We start from the raw sequence: 19,591 nt of genomic DNA, 5'->3' as shown, positions 1-19,591 counted from the left end.
CAAAAATATGGAATGCTGTTTAACTTTTATCATTGGATTCATTTGTATAAATTATGTTTCTGGTAAGAAGTTGGTTTTTATTATAAATGCATAACAATGGAATTTAAATCTTAAAACATATAAATGGCGTACCGTTAGGGTAGAAAATGCCGATTTAGCTTTAAGATAATTCGGTTTAGTATGACTCAGGGTCGGACATATTCAAATTTGTATGACCCCAGTTAAGAATTAACTTAAGCTATTTCATATTTTTTACGACCTAGGGTCAGACATATCGGAACATGTCCAACCCAGGGTCATACTAATTGTATATATGTCTGACCCAGTCATACTTATTGTATATATGTCCAACCCAGGGTCATACTAATTGTATATATGTCTGACCCAGTCATACTAATTGTAACTATGTCCGACCCGGGATCATCCTAATTACAATATGTCTGATGCAGGGTCATACAAAAGATGGCCGCTGTAATAGAGGGTAAAAAAAAGTATTTTTGTTTATTATATTCCTCAACCAGAGACAAGAAAAATGTACTCCCATTCACAGTGGCATATAATCCGTCGTTACCAAATATTGGCCGTTCAATTAATAAATACTGGGATCTTTTAAAGTTATCAAATAACAAAGGTGTTAATTTTGTGCATAATACGTACAAACCTACTGTAGCGTATAATCGGCGTAAGAATTTGCAAGACTTTTTGATAAGCTCAGAGTTTACGACTAACTGTACGAACATTTTCGCATCTGAAAGTTGTAAAAGAAACCGTTGTTCACATTGCGCGCGTATTAATACTGGGACCTCATTTACGAGTCACGTTACAAAGGAGACATTCAATTTACGTCACAAGATGAACTGTCAAATTAAAAACGTGGTGTACTTAATAACATACAAAAGGTGCAACATGCAGTATGTTGGACAAACTATGCAACCTGTTTCCAAACGTATGAACAGCCACAAATTTGATATATGTAATTTCATTGACTCTGCATTCTCTTCCAATGTTGCTACACATTTCAATGCAAATAATCATTGTATGAATGACTTCTCATTTATGCCGATTGATATTGTGAAAAATAATATTGACCGTCTCTGTAAAGAAACTTTCTGGATCCATAAACTAAAAACAAAAAGTCCAGAAGGATTAAATTCAAAACTGCTATTTACAATAGATTAATTTCATGAACATTATGCATGTGCAGTTGTGCATTTACACATATACTCTGGGTACTATTCCGTTTTTTCCTATCACCGCTTTTTTATATAATTTTTCTATAGGAAATTTTTGGTATTTTCATATCCGGAATAGTACCTTGTAGATATAATTATATGTATTTGCATTTTGATATTTCGATTAACGTTTTCCCGCCATTTGACGTTACGTTATCAGTTTTACGTCACGTCCGTTGTTTATATTTGTATGTGTATTATCCTGATGAAGGCGTTAGCCGAAACGTTGATGAGATAAAAAGACTATACATAATACGTGTTGTTGTTGAAATACCTATCGTAACAGAGGGTCATAATATTTCCATACTATTTCGGAATTGTCTTAAATTGGAATATGTCCGACCAAGGGTTGTACTAGTTCGAATTGTCTTAAAGCTAAATAGATCTATCTTAATTCAGGGATATACTAATTCGATTTAGTATCATACTAATTGAAAATGTCTGACCCAGGGTCGTACTAAATGAAATAGCTTAAGGCTAATACCAAACCAGGGTCATACTTAATAGAATATGTCCGACCCTGGGTCATACTAAATCGAATTGTCTTTAAAGTAAATCGACATTTTTGACCCTAACGGTACGTCATACATTTACCTTTGTTGTAATAAACACGTGCATATCTTTACACATCTTAGAGCATACCACTTGACTTAATGGAAAGTTTAAGTATTGAGCTGTATAATAAAAACTACATGTGATTTGTTTCAATACAACGACGAGGATCTGACGAAACAAAAGCTGCTGCTGATGATGATGAAGTACACATAATGTATTTATAATTTATGTTGCTTATCAAATATTTTTAAAAATGAAGTTGACATTGTTTCTGTTGTTGAATTTAGGCCAAGCAACACAGAAAGTTTGCTGGGATTCAAAATGGTACAACGAATCTGGTGTCCTAGGAAACGGGTATATGTCAAACTTATTAATTAAAGTAACAGAAAGATAATTCCGAACAGGTGAAATATTTCTTTTTAATGTATTTGCTTCAATTATCTTTATACTTTTGGGTTCATATATCCTTAGGATATTTGCTGGAGACCTAAGAAGTGTTCCACATTTTATTTCCTCACATAAACTCATTTAAACCGAGTCTGCTATTATTTTTTGTGTGTGTGGTAAATCCCGCTCTCACCGGAACTTGAATCAGTAGATTGCTTACCGCAACACCAGTTCCAATCCATACAACATTTTGCTTCTCTGTAACAGTTGATTAAATAATTTTCACGTGAAATTTAATTTACAAACGATCAATATTTCAGGTCTAATTATGAACATCAGTCGGGAAAGGTATTAAATACCATTTGCCCCGATGGGCCAGTGATTGCTGCGCAGTGTAAGGACAGTAAAGACGAAGTAATTCAGGCGTTCTGGAACGACACCGTAAACAGTTACTATGCAACATGTAATCACGTAAAAGGACTGATATGCCATCCTTACAATAATTCAGAAAACGCAACATGTCCCGAATTCGCAATACAGTATGGTTGTAATTGCCCTCCGGCAACAACAACCGGAAGTAAGATTAATATTTTTATCGATTTCTTCTCTTTTTGTCACCATAAAGGATTCCTCTTCCGGTGATGTATATTATTCAAAATAATCGTTTTTATACCACTGAAAGTTTTCATCTGAAAATCACAGTGTTTCGCATTGTTTCCGCCTTTCTTTCCGACCATCGGGTTCATAACTTTGAATAACATGCATAACTGTTCACCATAACAAAATGTCGTATTATGTTGAACGCGAGAGTCAGGTTCTTTGTTACAAGACTACAGTCATGGCCACATTTGATAGATTCAGTTGATGCCATTTCCTATAATGTCCTCTTTGATTCGCTAGTGTATACAACTTTTTAATTTAATTAGAGATAAAATAGGGTAATTATGACAGTAGCTTGATCTGGAATGCAGTATTCAGCTCGAGTGGATCTTGTCAGATCGACTCTCACGAGGCGCGCAAGCGCCGAGTGTGATCCGACCTTGCAAAATCCACTAGAGCCAAGTACAAAGCCCCAGACCTAGTTACTGTTATAATGACCCTTTTATTATATACCTTTATCTTTTGGATTCTTGTTTTGTTCTTGAACTAAAAACTTCAATGTTTATCGATATTAAATGGAACTCAGTGAAGATTTTATGTGCGCTATTTATAGAAATGTGTCGGGTCATGCATATTAATGAAAATAGTCCGGCAGCATACAATACAAAAGGTACAATACGGAATTTTTGTCTGTTTGTTATATTTAATTGGGAAATACAAGCCAATATTTTACAGAATTTATATACATGTAGGTATATAATGTTTTATTGCGTGTCTGAAAATGTAAAACAAGAAAAAGCATGAGCACTAAGATCAAAGTCGCACTTTTAATGAGCCTATTCTGCTGGAGTTCCTGTATTTGCCAACAAAAGTTCCTTTTACTTGTCCCTACAGATTTGCTGCCAAACGTTATATAACAGTAACTGTTACTGTGTGCCACATAACGAAATCCTACAGTGGTGTATATGTTTCAAGCCTATGATTCAGGAAAAAACAATGAATCATCTTTGAAACCATACATATTTGCTGTCAAACGTTATATAACAAAAACTGCTACCGTGCAACACAGACCCAAATCACGCAGTGGAATATATTTCAAGCCTGTGCTTCAGAAAATACAATAAATCATCATTCAAACCACACTTTGCTGCCAAACGTTATATAACAGTAACTTTTACTGTGTAACACAAACCCAAAACACACAGTGGCATCTATTTTCCAAGCCTGTGATACAAAACAAACAATGAATCATCTTTGAAACCTACCTGACCAGCGGATTAGTAAGTGTAAGATTGAGACACTATGATGAGAAGACGCGGGGACACATGCAAGAAAGTGACTTTCACCATCATGGTCTTGCGTCTTAACATTGTAAACTCACTCTTACCAGTTTGCAGGTCGAGATGGCGAAATGACGAAGGTGCTAATGGAAGACAATAGAATGACTCCACCAGTCCACTTGTACACCGCTTATCTACCAGTAAATGAGACAAATTCATTTTTCCAGTATTGTATATTATTAACGTGGCATTGGTTATTAAGCAAAAGTCATTCTGTTTTTGTTTTGTTTTTAGTTTTAATAAATGAGTAATAAATATTGATTAAATATTATTTTAGAGTTCTGGCCAAAGACATAAAAATTACCTATATGTTTTCTAGTGCAAGCATGTCAGCATATTTGAAGAATTGGTGATATAAATCAAATTAGAATTAAGATCTACTTGCACACGTGCTATGATATTAACATTTACAACAGGGTGAACAAAGTACTGTGTTAACATTTTTTATTGATATGCTCTCTGTATCTAACAGGAACTCATAATGTGAGTATGCAAGGATCTGGCACTGGAACCACAACAACAAAAACCGGAACTGGAAAAGATGGAGGGCCAAGTCATGAAAATGGCGGTAGCGGCAATACTGGTTCCAAGACTTTCGGAAGTGGAGCAGGACTGAGTGCGTCTGGACAGCAAAATTTTCATTGCGGAAACAATGGTCAGCATTACAGAGCCAGCCATTTAGTGCTTCTGTTAAGCACCATGACCCTAAAAGTTCTTTTTTAACTTTACGATTTGTGATATCAAACAACATGGCGTCTGTTTAAACGGTATTACTACATGTCAGAGGCGAAAATAACAACCGAAATGTATAGAACAAAGAACATACATTTAAGAAACAGAAATTTTGAATTATCCAATCGTAATAATAATATTAACTTCTGCTGCCGAACAACATAATTTACAAGTTACAAACATGTCAGAAAGCAATAAATGGTAATGCGTGAAAACTGTGGTTTTATTGTTTGGAGCATAATGAAGATATTCTGCCATAATATATACATGAATGACCTGCTATTTGGCAAAGGTTCGAAGGACCAATGACTTTAGAGACATTTATAAATGCCTTTATAACTTGAACTATTATCTTTAGCATAAAGTTTCATTTCATTTGCCTAATTTAGAATAGTTACATCTTATTTGTTTGAACATTAGAAAATTAATGCACAGATTTATTTTCGATTTTTGCTTGCAGCTGAAGAATCTCTCCCTGGTATTATACTATTAATTTAAACTGTCAAAACATATTACTGGCTTTCATGTTAATCTTATATAGGCGTGAAGAGAAAATAATGAAAGCCCGAAAAATGTTTTGATAGGTCAAATAAAAAGTACAATAGATAGATAAATTGACAATCTGACTAAAGTACTTGATCTTCTAAACAAAGATCCGAGAATGACATATTCACATTCGTCTTCTGTATATCTTAGATTCCCGGTATTGCTGTTTTTATTTTCTCAAATCTAATTTTATTTGAACCAATCAGACGACTTGGACTTGTTTAAACAAGCATTTGGCTGAACCATCAAAATAACGTCGGATGTCAAATGGAAAAAAAAGGTCAATCAGTCCGGGGCTTGAACCCGGTGCCCCCCGCTTACAGGGCGAGTGTCCTACCGACTGAGCTAGCTGGCTGTCTGACACCTTACGTGACTAAATCCGTAACATGGGATATGATTTCGCTAAAAAAAATGAGGGCGTAGTCGCGATGTGGTCGTCATAAGAATTGTAAATATGAAAAACCCAAGCTAAATATTGATTTTTTAAACTTCTTCTTTCACATACAAATTGTTGTAAGTAAGGCTCTGATTGGCTAGCGGAAGGGTAGTCAGAACTAGGATATCAATAGCACGTCTTCAGATCCAATGTGCGTAGCGTTAACTGGAGATGTACTTTAGGCAGACTGATAGATAGATTTATTTCTGTGTACAATGTACATACCCATAACAACACAAAGATAACAACGAACAATATGTTAGATAAACATTAGAACACAAAGGAGGGCTCAAAAAGATAGAAAATATCCCTTATTTCCATTGTGGTATAGTTTGATGCAATCATCTAAGATATTTACAAAATCTTTCCTACAGTTTCATCATTGTTTTTGTTGCACTCGGGTTATGAAAACCTCCCACTGTTGCAAAACAACTAACAACATCATTTACCGAAGATTATTTTGACACACATAGATTTAATATTACATTCTGTTTGTGTCGATATCTTCTTGCATTTTTGTTTCAAATGACCATTACCTTTACAAAAAGTGTTATCTAATTTGAAGAAGAAACTTTAGACACTTAAATTCCAAGATGCCTAATAAAATGTATTTACTCACTACTGAGATGTCTTGTAAAAACAAGCATTATAATTATATTTATTATTATACAACCGCAAGGAATTATTTTGGAGCAAATAAAGACGGTGTTTTATATCCATTCTTTAACATGTTTAACGTTTTTATTATTTTAGTAAGATATTCTTAATTTGCATTTTATCATCCAATTGTCAATATGACGCAAATGACATATGTTGCAATTCCATATTAAAGTAATATTTTGTACATTACCACACACTTTATTACCCGATGTCCCCGTTACAAAATCAATAACGCTGAGTAGTGGTGCTAGTTTTTTGAGTTGCAATTTTTCATTTTGACTTCCCATTAAGATATTCAATCATATGATTCATTAAACACAGTAGTTGAATAGTTTATTTAGGCATTTATTATAAGAATTGTTGACTGGATAATGATGCGGATGGAAATATCTGGCTCGAGGGTACCTTTTTAGGCGGTAACGAGGCTCTGGCGAAGAAATAGGGTAAACTTTATGCGTTCATTTAAAAATTACAACACGTGAATCAACTTACACCCCGGAATATAAGACGAAATCCTGTACGGCATGTAAGAAATTTTAAATATATGACAAATGCCTGTTAAATACTAATATAGGAGGCTACTTGTAATGTAATAATACTGTAAAAAGATCAATAAGGTGAAAAAACTGAGAATACTTTTTCTCAGTGCAAATTAGTCATGTCTTGTATAACAAACGTTCTAAATACAGTTAGCCAGGTACACATTCACCTCTACTTTTTAACCCCAACTTTCGGGTATTATCAAAAGACGCAATCAGTGCAAACTAAAGGATTGTACAAAAATATTAATAGTAAGGCATCAAAGTGAGACATTTAAAAGTATTATATCAAATAATTAACGATGCGCACTTTTGCAACTAACTGACTTATGGCATACTGCCGTTTAGAGACTATCGGGTGAAGGTAGAAGAGTTGCTGTCACCGTAGGTTAAAGACTATCAAAAATATATGCTCATATACAAACATTCAAATGCTCTCTCTCATTCGATTAGATGTACATCTCATCCTATTTTGACGATGAACTTCAATGTTGTTATATTTTCTGGTTCTTTTTGTATCATGGAGTCCATTTATACATGTGTTAGAGTTCCGCTGAAGCCGGTGTTAGGGCGTGAGGGTTGAAGCACTTTCTTTTACCTCTTATGAACAGACTCAATCAAACCTAGTCTGCTGCTTGGTTGCATTCCATGTTTCCAAAGGATCTTCTTACCGATTTTAGGGTTCATATAGACCAATCAAGCAAATATTTCAGGACGTTTTAAGAACTATTTCAGGATTTCACCTTAAATTTCAGTACTAATTTTCAACTGTTTTAAAGTGAATAATAACTTGGTGGAACATTGAAAGATTCTGTATTCAAGTTATTCTAGCATACGAAAAGCTTCCAACATGTCTTTTACTTTTTCTATGTGATTTTATTTCAGTTGCAGTGTTGTTATATTTTCTGGTCCTTCGGGATCATTGATTTCAACTCGTGTAGATTAATGAAGATTGAATACTGCTCAAGCCGGTGATAGAGGCATGGGCAGTGTTACATTTTCCATTACTGCTCATGAACAGACTCAATCAAACCGAGTCTGCAATTTCCATTTTCTCGATGCTTCCGAATGATCTACTTTTCAGATTTTATCAACCAATTTTTCAATGTTGATTGTTCACACAATATACAAATGTATGACTGTCAGCCTCCATATTAAATGGGCAACCCAGACTGATCACCGTCGGCAAAGAAAATTGATTGATTTATATAATTTTGTTTGGTTTTACGTCGCACCGACACAATTATAGTTCATATGGCGACTTTCCAGCTTTGATGGTGGAGGAAGACCCCAGGTGCCCCTCCGTGCATTATTTCATCACGGGCAGGCAAATGGGTAGAATTACCGACCTTTCATAAGGTAGCTGGATAGTTTCTTCACATAAAGAATTCAAATAGAAAATTAAACGTAGGTATAATTAAATGCACACTAAAAATAATTCCATGACCTTCTAGGACTTATAAAGAATTCCTATAGCTTTTTCCTTCATAGAATTTTTTCAAATTATATGATAGGAAAATTTGTGCTAAAACAATGAACAAATATAAACAATGGGTCACCAGGCTTGTTTTTGTGAAAAATGGTTTTGAACACACCCACTGTTACTGAAACTGCCAACGAGTTTTCAACATTGTCTGCTTTTTTATACATACCAACCAAATAAACATCAAGACAGCACAATAAGGTTTATTCTTTTTATAGATTTTATTATATACTTATTTGATATTATAGTTATATTTGTAACACTATATCCTTACAATAATGGGCACAAAAAAAATAAATCTTGTTTCATATTCTCTTTAGTGAATTTTGTCCAATGAAAAGTACCCGCAATGAAGAATATTTTTTTTAATGTTTAAAAACAACTGTTTCATAGAACTTTTTCCTATTTTTCCTGTGTATAAATAATTGTATTGTGAGCATAAAAATGGCTAAAAATGTATGGGACACCAGGCTAAATTTTATGTTAGCACCGCTTGAATAAAACACTTGTTTGGACGAAAAATGGCGCGAACCTGACCAAATTGATTACATGTATATCTGCTAGTTGTTTAAAATGTTTTAAAAATTCTTAATTCTTTCTATAATTGAATACTAAATAATCTGAAAGTTGATATTGTCTTATTAGTACTAAGTCAATTGTCTTACATTATATGAACAACACTGTCTTTGTACTAAAATGCGATGTGAAAAAACAACCTCAAAAATGTCAAGATACCTGTCAGGCATGATACTTGTCAATACAACATTAACCAGTATCAACATCTAATTACTGATAAAACTTATAAAAATGTTATTTCATTCAAGATTTCTCATATTTAAGATTGTCTGTCACATGTTTCAACAAATGTTGACTTCACTTCAGTTTTCCATAGAAAGTGTCGGCTGCGCAGAAAGATGCGCATAAAAAACTACAGGAATTCCCTTTAAAAGCGAAAAAAAGCAGCCAGATAAATCGTTCATTTAGCAAATTTTCCTCTGTCTATACATTGGTGGATTTGGAGGGCCAGAGCGTCGATGTAGAAGTACGGACACTTGATGATAACGCGCTAGTACGATGGTTGTAATGCGAAAGTACAATGGTGATAGCGCGATACTACGATAACGAAAACGAGATAACACGATAATACGATGGTAAAAACGCGACAAACGCGATAGTATATCGCATTATCATTATTGTACTATCGTATTATCGCATTTTCGTTATTGTAGTATCGCGTTATCATCATCGTGTTGTCGCGTATTCGTTATCGTAGATTCCTGTTTTCATCATCATACTATCGAGTATCGCGTTTCAGATCAACACATTCAAAGGCGATGGCCCTTAAGGAATTCCGTAAATTTGATGTATTTCATACTTTACGTATTTCATATAAGACTTGTCATATTTCGCATTTGACATAACATGTTTTAACATGGCACATTCTACACAGAACTGGATCACGTTTAACTATTTATAGCATATTTCATACTTTTTGACTCGTCTTTTCACAATTTGCACACTTTGCATAACTTATTTTGATATTTAAGTGAAGATTCCGATTGTTTTTGTCCGCAAAAGAATACAACTTTAAACAAATTTGGATGGGACTATATTTGACTCATTCTCATTCGTCAGATATTCGACATCGTACACTATCCTACGAGGGACCCATGGTAAACATAAATATATAGTGTGCGAGAATGAATTTGGCGAAAGAACATGCGCTAAGTGTATATTTTAAATCAAAATAATAACATGATTTTCATTTGGGCTTCTGTAAGACAACGGTACTTATCACGTGAAGCATTATTAAACTAACAAAAAAAACAAAACAAAAAAAAAAAACGATAAAAATGATTTCTCGGCATTTAGTGTGCTGAAATAATTTTCCATAAATACCGATACACTTGGCTAGTTGCTGATGTCAGAGAGAATGGTGGCCGGTTTCGGTCGCAAACTGAGATACGTTACGGGTAACGTAGAAAGAAATGCTATTTACATCGTTGAGTTTACGTAGGTTCTCACTTTTGTAGTAATCAATGCGTTTACAGACTGACGATGATTATAGTGTTCAAACATCGTTTGCTATTATTAATTTCATTTTTTAATTTTATAATTTTATTCTAATATATCTTATATTGTAAAAGTTACATGTTTTTCTTGCGCAAGCATGTAAACTTTACATTTTATTTTACTTTTGTTATTTTTTTGCGCAAGCATGGCACTAAATAGTACGGAATGACGCTCATACATGTCGAATTATTCATCAAAGTGAAAAACAACACTATTTGTGTACAATAATCAAGAAATTTGTGCGATACGATATTCCGTTTAAAACAAGTCATTAGGTAAAATGTTTGTTGAAATTTATTTCCCGGTGTATATATTGTGCTAAATATCACGTCGACGTGACGTCAGTATAACATCGTTGTGATGTTTTAAGCATGGCTAGTCATATTAGAATGATATTTCTTTGGAACATGCAGTGACATATTGTGTATTATCTATCACAAATCCAAACAATTACCCCAGAACACCTTCTTGGACAACAAGTGCATATAAACGGCGGCAAATTCCAACAGTCTAATGGCTTTTCTTATCAATAGATTGATTTTACAAAAGATCAAATGTTTCAGAAGGACAGTGAATATTTTAGAAAGGGGTTTAACTGTTAGGCAGAATTTGTTTACTTTAGGCATGTGAAACAAATATCATACAATTAATCTTAAGTCTATATCATTGCATACTTATTATAACCAAGGAAATACAATGAATTAAGACAACTTTGAACAATAGACACGTACAATTTTACTGTTACGTTTTGAATTTAAGTGGAAGACTTGCACATCCAAAAACACCATTAGTTACAGCATTACGCTTGGTTATACATACTTAATTATTTTAACATAAATTTAAAGATATCGTCCATAAGAAAGAGTAACATTGGATACTGAATATGGGACGATTTCCGATTATAGTTTGTTTCTTGTGTTTTGTTTTCGTTCATGGTAAGGTATTGTTTTTATTTAGGATATTCTATATTAAACAGATTAAATGAATTTGATGTTTGTGTTAGTCGGCTTGAAACCGGTTTTAGCGAGTTGTGTTACTACACTGGATATCTGTTCTATGAATTTGCTTAGATGACTTAATAAAAACATAATACAATATAAATCAGCAAATTGTTTCAAGTTATGATGATTAGAATGAAGCATAATAATATGATGATTTTAAGAAACACTTTCAACCAATCACATTAAATTCCACTTAAAGAATAAATAAAGAAAACTACTTGCACAATACGCATTATCATGACAGCGCGCATATCCTACATCTATACATGCCTTTCACTTAACAATATTATTTTGTATTAATAAAATCCAGCAAATGGGTAATTCAAATTTTGACATTTGTAAACCCTCGTTTGGGCGCTGAACTTTAAATGGGAATTAGCCATCCAGCTGGCTCACGGAAAGTTTGTGGTTCTACGCAAGTGCTAGTCCGAGATGAAATAATGCAAGCAGGGCGTCTTTGGTCCTTCTCTAACTACAAGTACTGCTCTCTGACGGCCGATATTATCATATGTGGTCAAGTTACAAAAGTGTACACATCTGATGTCGGAAAAGCCACAATGATAATCAAACACACCGCAATTGCCAATTTGTTAAGAGAATTTATTACATGACTGTATTTTATTGTTTCTCTGATTGGCTGAAAACGATTCGAAAAGTAATGAGTACATATGATATCAACTTATCTTGTGTTATAAATAGTACGAAAATAAAAATAGATCGAAGTAGGTGCTTGGAAAACCAATATCAACCTGATTTGGTCTAAATTATTTCCTTATTTCTTTATTAAAGATACAATTGTAATAACAATACTGACTATACATTTATTCATGTAATAAAACAATTATTGGCTTTTTCATAGATAATTGTATATTAATAACTTATGTTAATTATACTGACATCATTTTGCTCTTGTAAAATGCATGACTTGAATCTACTTTCTAATTTGTAATCTGCTATTGCATTTAAGCATCGAATGATATTTTATGCAATAAATTATAACGTCGTTTTCATGCTTTCATGACTCTATGTGAAATATCTTAAAATATATGCCACAAATTTTAGGCGCTTGGTGTGTATTTTCAAAATTACAATTTATAAGAAATAAAATCTGTAAAAAGATCCTTTGGAAGCAAAGAATGCAACCAAGAAGAATAATAGGAGACTCTGTTTGACTGAGTTTGTTCATGAGAGGTAATGAAATGTGCAATACCTCTAACGCACCCTAGCATCGACTTCAGCGCAACTCTTATTGTTCTGTAGGGTTGTCTTTGTAGAACGACTGACGCTGTTTCTAAGCTGAAATAACATTTGTCAGTTTTATTGCGTTCGATCTATAGTCTTACTTTACAGGATAATGTATAACCAAACATTCGTTCAAATCAAATATTGAAACCGTATTCAAGAGACACGACTAGGCTTTACATAATAATCTTAACCATTAGCGTGCTGAACATGATTGATTCTGCCTTTGCAACCAGTGCAGATCATAATCAGCCTGCACATCCATGCAGTCTGATCAAAATCTGCACAGTTCGCTATTCAGCCAGTATCTTTTTTTGTATGCACACCTTTTAACAGTTAATGGTAATGTCTAAATTGAAAGATGGACAAGTTCATTATAGAAATTTAGCAGGGTAAGGGTTAAGTGATTTGCTGATGAATGCGTAACATTAATTGTATTTTATCACTGTCATTGTGTACTTTGATAATTTTATATCGCACCAAGTATTCTTCAAGTGCCACGATGATAAGATTAACGCTTCAAGAAGCCATTAAGTCTTTTTTTTATTTTTTATTTGTAAGATTTCGGTGACAATTAAGACTTCAACTCTTGAAATAGACTGCCAAAAATAACACCTTCGAAAAGAAGTATACATAATTGCTATCACGGTGGTTATAACTAAAAGTTGTGACAAGTGCTTCCATTTTGATTAAATGGTATGTGTTATTGATAAACGAGTATTACGTGTAAATGCTGAAATATGTAATGCCCGAATAGGGGCTGCGAGAAATTCATTTGATAAAAGTCTAACTTAAAAGTTTTATGTATAATGCTTCTTATTTTAGGTTTATAACTAATAAAGCTCCTGTCCGAATGAAGAATATTTTTAATTTAATGGTTGAAATAATGGTTGGCATTAAATCTCCCATATTGAATCTACACACGCATTGAATGTATACTAAACCTAAATTAAACGTACACTTAATGTGTGCGTATATCCAATATTTGCGAATTGATGTTTGCGTTAGAAAAGCACTTCTTTCAGTGTCGCCCATGAAATTATACAGTCAGAGCCATGGTTACTACAGCTGAATAGAATACGAAATGATAACACATGCCATGTGTTTTCTCTGTTGCATATAAATTACTTGTTATATTCTAGACCGATAGTCCAGAAAGCGCTCTTATCCGCAACACACGAGTGAATAAAATAAACTTAAACACTTTTCTTCAATATCGATTTTGAAAAAGAAAATGACTTTACTATGTTAGACTAAATAAAAACACATTCTAAACGTTTTCTGATCTTGTAAAACGGGCCTCAAAATTTGAAAATTTTATACTTTTATAAAAGTGTGCACTAAAATTAAAATATTTATTACTTCACAAACAGCTGCACGAAAACATGGAACGTTGTTTAACTTTTATCACTGGATTCATTTGTGTAATTTGTGTTTCTGGTAAGAAGTTGTTTTTGCTATAAATACATAACAATGGTATTTAAACCTTTTAGAGATAAACGCATGCATATCTTTACGCATCTGGGAGCATACCACCTGACTTAATGGAAATGTTTAAGTTTGAGTAGTGAAATAAAAACTACATGCGATTTTTTGCCATAGAAAGACGATGGACCTTACAAAAATGATGATGATGATGATGATGATGATGAAAATAATAAACACTATGTGTTTATGATTTATGTTGCTTATCCCTTACTCAAATGAAGTTGACATTATTTCTGTTATTGATGATAGGTCAGACAACACAGGCAGCTTGCTGGGATTCAACGTGGTACAATGACTCTGGTATCCTAGCAAACAGGTATACATGTATGTCAAAATGATTAATTTAGTGAAAGAAAGATAATTCTGAACAGCTCAAATGTTTTTAATTACTGCATTCACTTCAATTATTTTTCGACTTTTAGGTTCATAGTATCCTTATAATATTTGCTGGGGTCCTGAGGATTGTTCAACATCTTATTACCCCACATAAATAGATGCATTCAAACCGAGTCTGCTATTATAATTTTGTTTCTTTGGTAAATGACTCGAATCAGTAGACGCTTTACCGTAACACCATTTTCACTTCCTATTACACTTTGTATCTCAGTTACGGTTGAATGAATAATTTACACATGAAATGTTTCTTACAAACACTCAATGTTTCAGATCAACTTATGAACACCAGTCGGTAAATGTATTAGATGCCATTTGCTCCAATGGACCAGTGATTGCTGCGCAGTGTAAAGACGAAAAAGGAGAATCATTTCAGGTGACCAAGAACGACTCTGTCAGCCACTTCTACGCAACATGTTCTCCCGTCAACGGACTTATGTGCCAGCCTTATAATAATTCGCAAAACGCAACATGTCCCGACTTCGCAATACAATATGGCTGTAACTGCCCAACAGCAACAACAAGAGGTAAGAACATTCAGATTAATATAAAGAAATTTTCATTAAGTCGGGTTTGATTTATGCTTTCGTATGACGGTTCCGGGTTACTTCTATGTTTTACGGAAACGTGACGTTGCACCTTACTACCTGTTCTTCAGCCATAAGCATGAATCAATCACATCCCTTATCCGCCCTTCTAGGAGACCAGAATGCTGTTTGTTTTTCTCCTTGTGTGTATGTTTATTCTACATTTTGCAATTTTTTCTGTACTGGAAAATGTTAAAAGTGCGAGTTTCCTATAGAAGCTCGTTGTGAAAGTTGATCGGAGAATCAGTCTAACAAAATATCAAGCAGACAATCCTACTCTTTTTATTAGCTGAATTTCTTACGGGTATTATGATGCTTTGAAAAAAACATGGTGTGATAAAAGTCTATATTGCAGAATATCTGTCCCAAACGTGAATAACTACCTGAAGTTCAAAAAGAACCACTGGTTACCTGTCTGATACGAGTTATTTGTGATATTTGTACTGACTAAATGGTTAAAATATGGTTTTTAGACTGAACATACTTTGTCTTATATCTAACAGGAGTAAGCACTGTGAGTACGCAAGGAGCAAAGAATCAATCAGTTTCCTCTGGTGCCGGAAACACTGCAACCACACAAGGAGTAGTCCTTCATAGTACAAAGAGTGTAGGGACTTTGAAAGGATCTGGTGGTGGAATCACAACTCTAAAAACCGGAAACGGAAATGGAGTGCCTGGTTATACAAATGGCGGCAGCGGTAATACTGGTTTGCAGACTACCGGAAGTGGAGCAGGACCGAGTGCGTCTGGTCAGCAAAATGGTCATTGCAGAAACGATGGTCAGCATTACGGAGCCAGCCATTTAGTGCTGCTGTTATGCACCATAACTTTAAAAGTTCTTTTTTAACTTTACGATTTGCGCTGTCAACACTGCGTCTGTTGGAACGGTATTACTACATGCTAAAGGTAAAATTGTACAGAACAAAAAACGTGTATGTAAGAAGCAGAAGTTTTGATTAATCCAATAGTAATAAAAATATTCACTGCTGCTGAGGGGCATCATAAACATGTCTTAAAGCAATAAATGGTAATGCATGAAAACTTTGTTTTATTGTTTCGAGTATAATAAAAATATTCTGCCATAATATATACTTGACTGAGATGATATTTGGCAATGTTTGGAAGGACATATCATCTTACACCCCGGAATTTAAGACAAAATCCTGTCCGGCATACAAGAAATTTGAAATATATGGCAAATGTTTAAAATACTTATAGGCTACTTGTAGGGAATCGATCCTACCGACGATCCCTCTACGGTAACATGCGATATACTGAATGAGAACGTCTTGCACATCAGTAAATATTAACCAAGCAAATATTTCAGGACGTTTTAAGCACTGTTACAAATTTCACATCACTTTCAATGAACGTCCAAGATAAAGAGTTGAATTCTTCTTTACTTCGCAAAGAAAGAGATCAGAATTAATCATAAAATACGTTTAAGCATTTACACGTGTGCATGCACGTGAATACATATTTCAACCCTTATCACGCTAGACACGCCTGATTCTGCTTTTGCGACCATGATTAGTCTTAAACAGTTAATGGTGTTATCCAAAGTGAAAGATGGACAAGTTCATTATAGAAATTTAGCATGGTAAAGGTTAACGAGAAGCAGAAATGGAAAAAAAACTAACACCGCTACTCGGCGTTATTTATTTTCTACGCGGCGTGGTTAATCGGATGTGTTGATTTTTTGCATGTTTGACTTCGTGGAAATAGAACCATTGCATAATTTCGGTATTACACTAGTGTAATAACACTATGACGTTGACGTCATTTCAATTTTAGGAGACGTTTACCTTATTATCTCTGTCGTCTATAATAGGTAAAGACAGAAGAAATGTGGACGTTTCGGCAGAAAAAATATCATCTTATAAAGTAATATAACATTTGTTCAATTAAACTTACCATAAAATTGATAAAAAGCTCGACAGAGCCTCGTATTTTATTATTACAATTAACTCATTTAATAAATTCAGTATTGAAAAGACATTCATTTAATATCCTACTTAACTTGACGTATTTCTTACTTCACGTGGCGTATTTTTGTTTTACATTAAAGCTGACGTATTTCATACTTACTTTGTCGTATTTCATACTTCACGTATTTAATATAAAAGTAGTCTAATTAAAAAAAACAACAACAGCAACCCTCCCCCACAAAAAAAAAAAAAAAATAAAACACACACACACAAAAAAAATTAAATAAATATGTGTTTTAACGTGGCGCATTCTACACTTAACTGGAGCACGTTTAAGGGAAAATGCCACAGTTGCCTATATGTATATAGGACACAAATTTCCTACGGGCAGACTTTCTTTAAACTTTGTTTACTGACTGGAAAACAAGTTTAAAACAGAAATATGTATAAAAAAATCATAGGTACCCAGGCTTGATCTTGATTTATCTGCCCTCGAAAGTAGATTTTTCAGCATTTTCCGACATTCAAGGGCAGATAATTCATGACCGAGGCTGGGTTCGTAATGTTTGTTTTATTTCATATTTCTGTTTTTGATTTGATTCTCTGTCAGTAAAACAGGTTTAAAGAAGAAACTCCATCTGTAAGAACATTTTTGCCCCATGTCAATATAGAGACTGTTGCAAATGTCCTTAACTATAAACACGACAAAATGATACCGCAAAGTCGTAGTCTCTCTCATAGAACGAATTTCTTTAAACTTTGTATACTGACTGCAAATGAAGTCTGAAACTGAAATAAAATTTAAGAAACACCGTTCTTTTCTGATTTTCAAAGGCAGGTAATACAATATCAAGCCTGGGTACCTATGGTTTTAATACATATTTCCGTGTTAATTTTGATTCTTAGTACACAAAGTTTAAAGAAATTCTGTCCGTAGGAAAAGTTTTGCCTATATGCATACAGGTAACTGTCCCATTTCCCCTTAACTTTTTATAGCATATATAATACTTTTTTGACAAGTCAATTATACCATACACTGCATATTTTAAAATTTATAATCTTTGCATAAGTTATTTTTTTATTTTATTAAAGAGTCAGATTTTATTTCGTTAAATGTACTCGCTTAAAAGTTGAGGTGATCATTCAAAATTTCATTATGCAAAATTTGACGTAAATATGACTACGAAATAAGAAAAAAACCTGAAAAGAATCCCATGCAGAACGCCCCTTTATCTGTCAAAGAATGGAACTTTAAACAATTTTTGATGGGACTTTATTTGACTCATTTTCATTCGTCAGATGTTCGGCATGGTACCCTATACTATCAGGTAACTATGGTAAGCATATAAATATATAGTATGCGAGTGTTTGTTGTACATGTAAGTTAGTTATTGCTTGTCATTATCGAGTCTAGATCCGAATTACAAACTCTGACATTAATCTAAAAAATGAAAACTTTCAATTTTATCAAAGTCTGAAAACAAAATTTTACATTGATACGAAGACGTGCTTTTCAGAGACATCTGTTTTGATCCAGTATGACTTATTTATGAATAGATGAAATTTCACAATAATATTTTTACTTAAGGTTTAATATCTGGCCAAGTATAATCAAGTGTCATATTGATAAGATAAGCTCTACAACAAGATGCTTAAGCCCTGCTATTTACAAAATTGTGTCATATTTCTTTAACCGCTAATCTATGTATTAACGCTATAAGCATTTTAAATCAGGGTTTCAAAAAAATGTAATCATCATTGTATAGACAGAGATAACACGAATTCATTTTTCTTATCATCAAGGAGAACGCTTAAAATTTGAAATTTTAATATTCCAATATTTTTATCACTGCTCATAATATTTGAATTGAAAGTATTTGACAGTTATTAAATGCCCGTCTAGAGGGTTTTGAATAACAAAAGTGCATAAGTTAAGGTAGTGGACCAGTTATGACTCTCGGCAGTTTCCGTGCGTTGACGTATTCTCCGTATGAGAATTCGGCATTCTTCGGTTTTTATGAAAAACAACGAGAGATCCCGAAACCATATACGGAAGTTACGTAATCCCACGGAAACTGCCGATTGTCATTACGGATCCATTACCGTAAGATTTGAAACCGTATGCGCATACGGACGTTTAAAATAAAGACAATTTTTATAGTAAACGTCTGCGAATTTCACGCTATATGGTGATGCATGCACGGTTTGGACAGCAATCAAATAAGATTGATAAGCGTTTTGTAAACATGTGCGTTTATGTGTTCATGTTCATGTGCCCGAACACTGAATCGAATTTATATCCCCACAGGGAAGGCATACAATGATAAAACCGTGCGTTAGTTGGATCGTTATTTCGGTTGTACTTCCAT

General features: G+C 33.7%; 2 protein-coding genes across 2 annotated transcripts; both read left to right on the top strand.

The window, feature by feature from the left end:
* LOC128550888 (uncharacterized) lies at positions 1 to 5,214 on the top strand. Its single transcript, XM_053530856.1, has 4 exons — positions 1 to 62; positions 2,075 to 2,141; positions 2,495 to 2,751; positions 4,587 to 5,214. Exons 1-4 carry the CDS (start codon positions 8 to 10, stop codon positions 4,835 to 4,837), a joined length of 630 nt encoding a protein of 209 aa, XP_053386831.1. The 5' UTR covers positions 1 to 7; the 3' UTR covers positions 4,838 to 5,214.
* An 8,921-nt stretch (positions 5,215 to 14,135) lies between these two features.
* Positions 14,136 to 16,260, top strand: LOC128550938 (lysozyme D-like). The gene is made up of 4 exons (XM_053531072.1): positions 14,136 to 14,266; positions 14,564 to 14,630; positions 14,981 to 15,234; positions 15,798 to 16,260. Exons 1-4 carry the CDS (start codon positions 14,212 to 14,214, stop codon positions 16,139 to 16,141), a joined length of 720 nt encoding a protein of 239 aa, XP_053387047.1. The 5' UTR covers positions 14,136 to 14,211; the 3' UTR covers positions 16,142 to 16,260.
* The last annotated feature ends 3,331 nt before the right edge of the window (positions 16,261 to 19,591 follow it).

This window comes from Mercenaria mercenaria, chromosome 19 (assembly GCF_021730395.1).
Source record: "Mercenaria mercenaria strain notata chromosome 19, MADL_Memer_1, whole genome shotgun sequence".
NCBI classification, from domain to species: domain Eukaryota; kingdom Metazoa; phylum Mollusca; class Bivalvia; order Venerida; family Veneridae; genus Mercenaria; species Mercenaria mercenaria.
The sequence above is the reverse complement of the archived record's forward strand: the minus strand, read 5'-3'. Positions and strand labels throughout refer to the sequence as shown.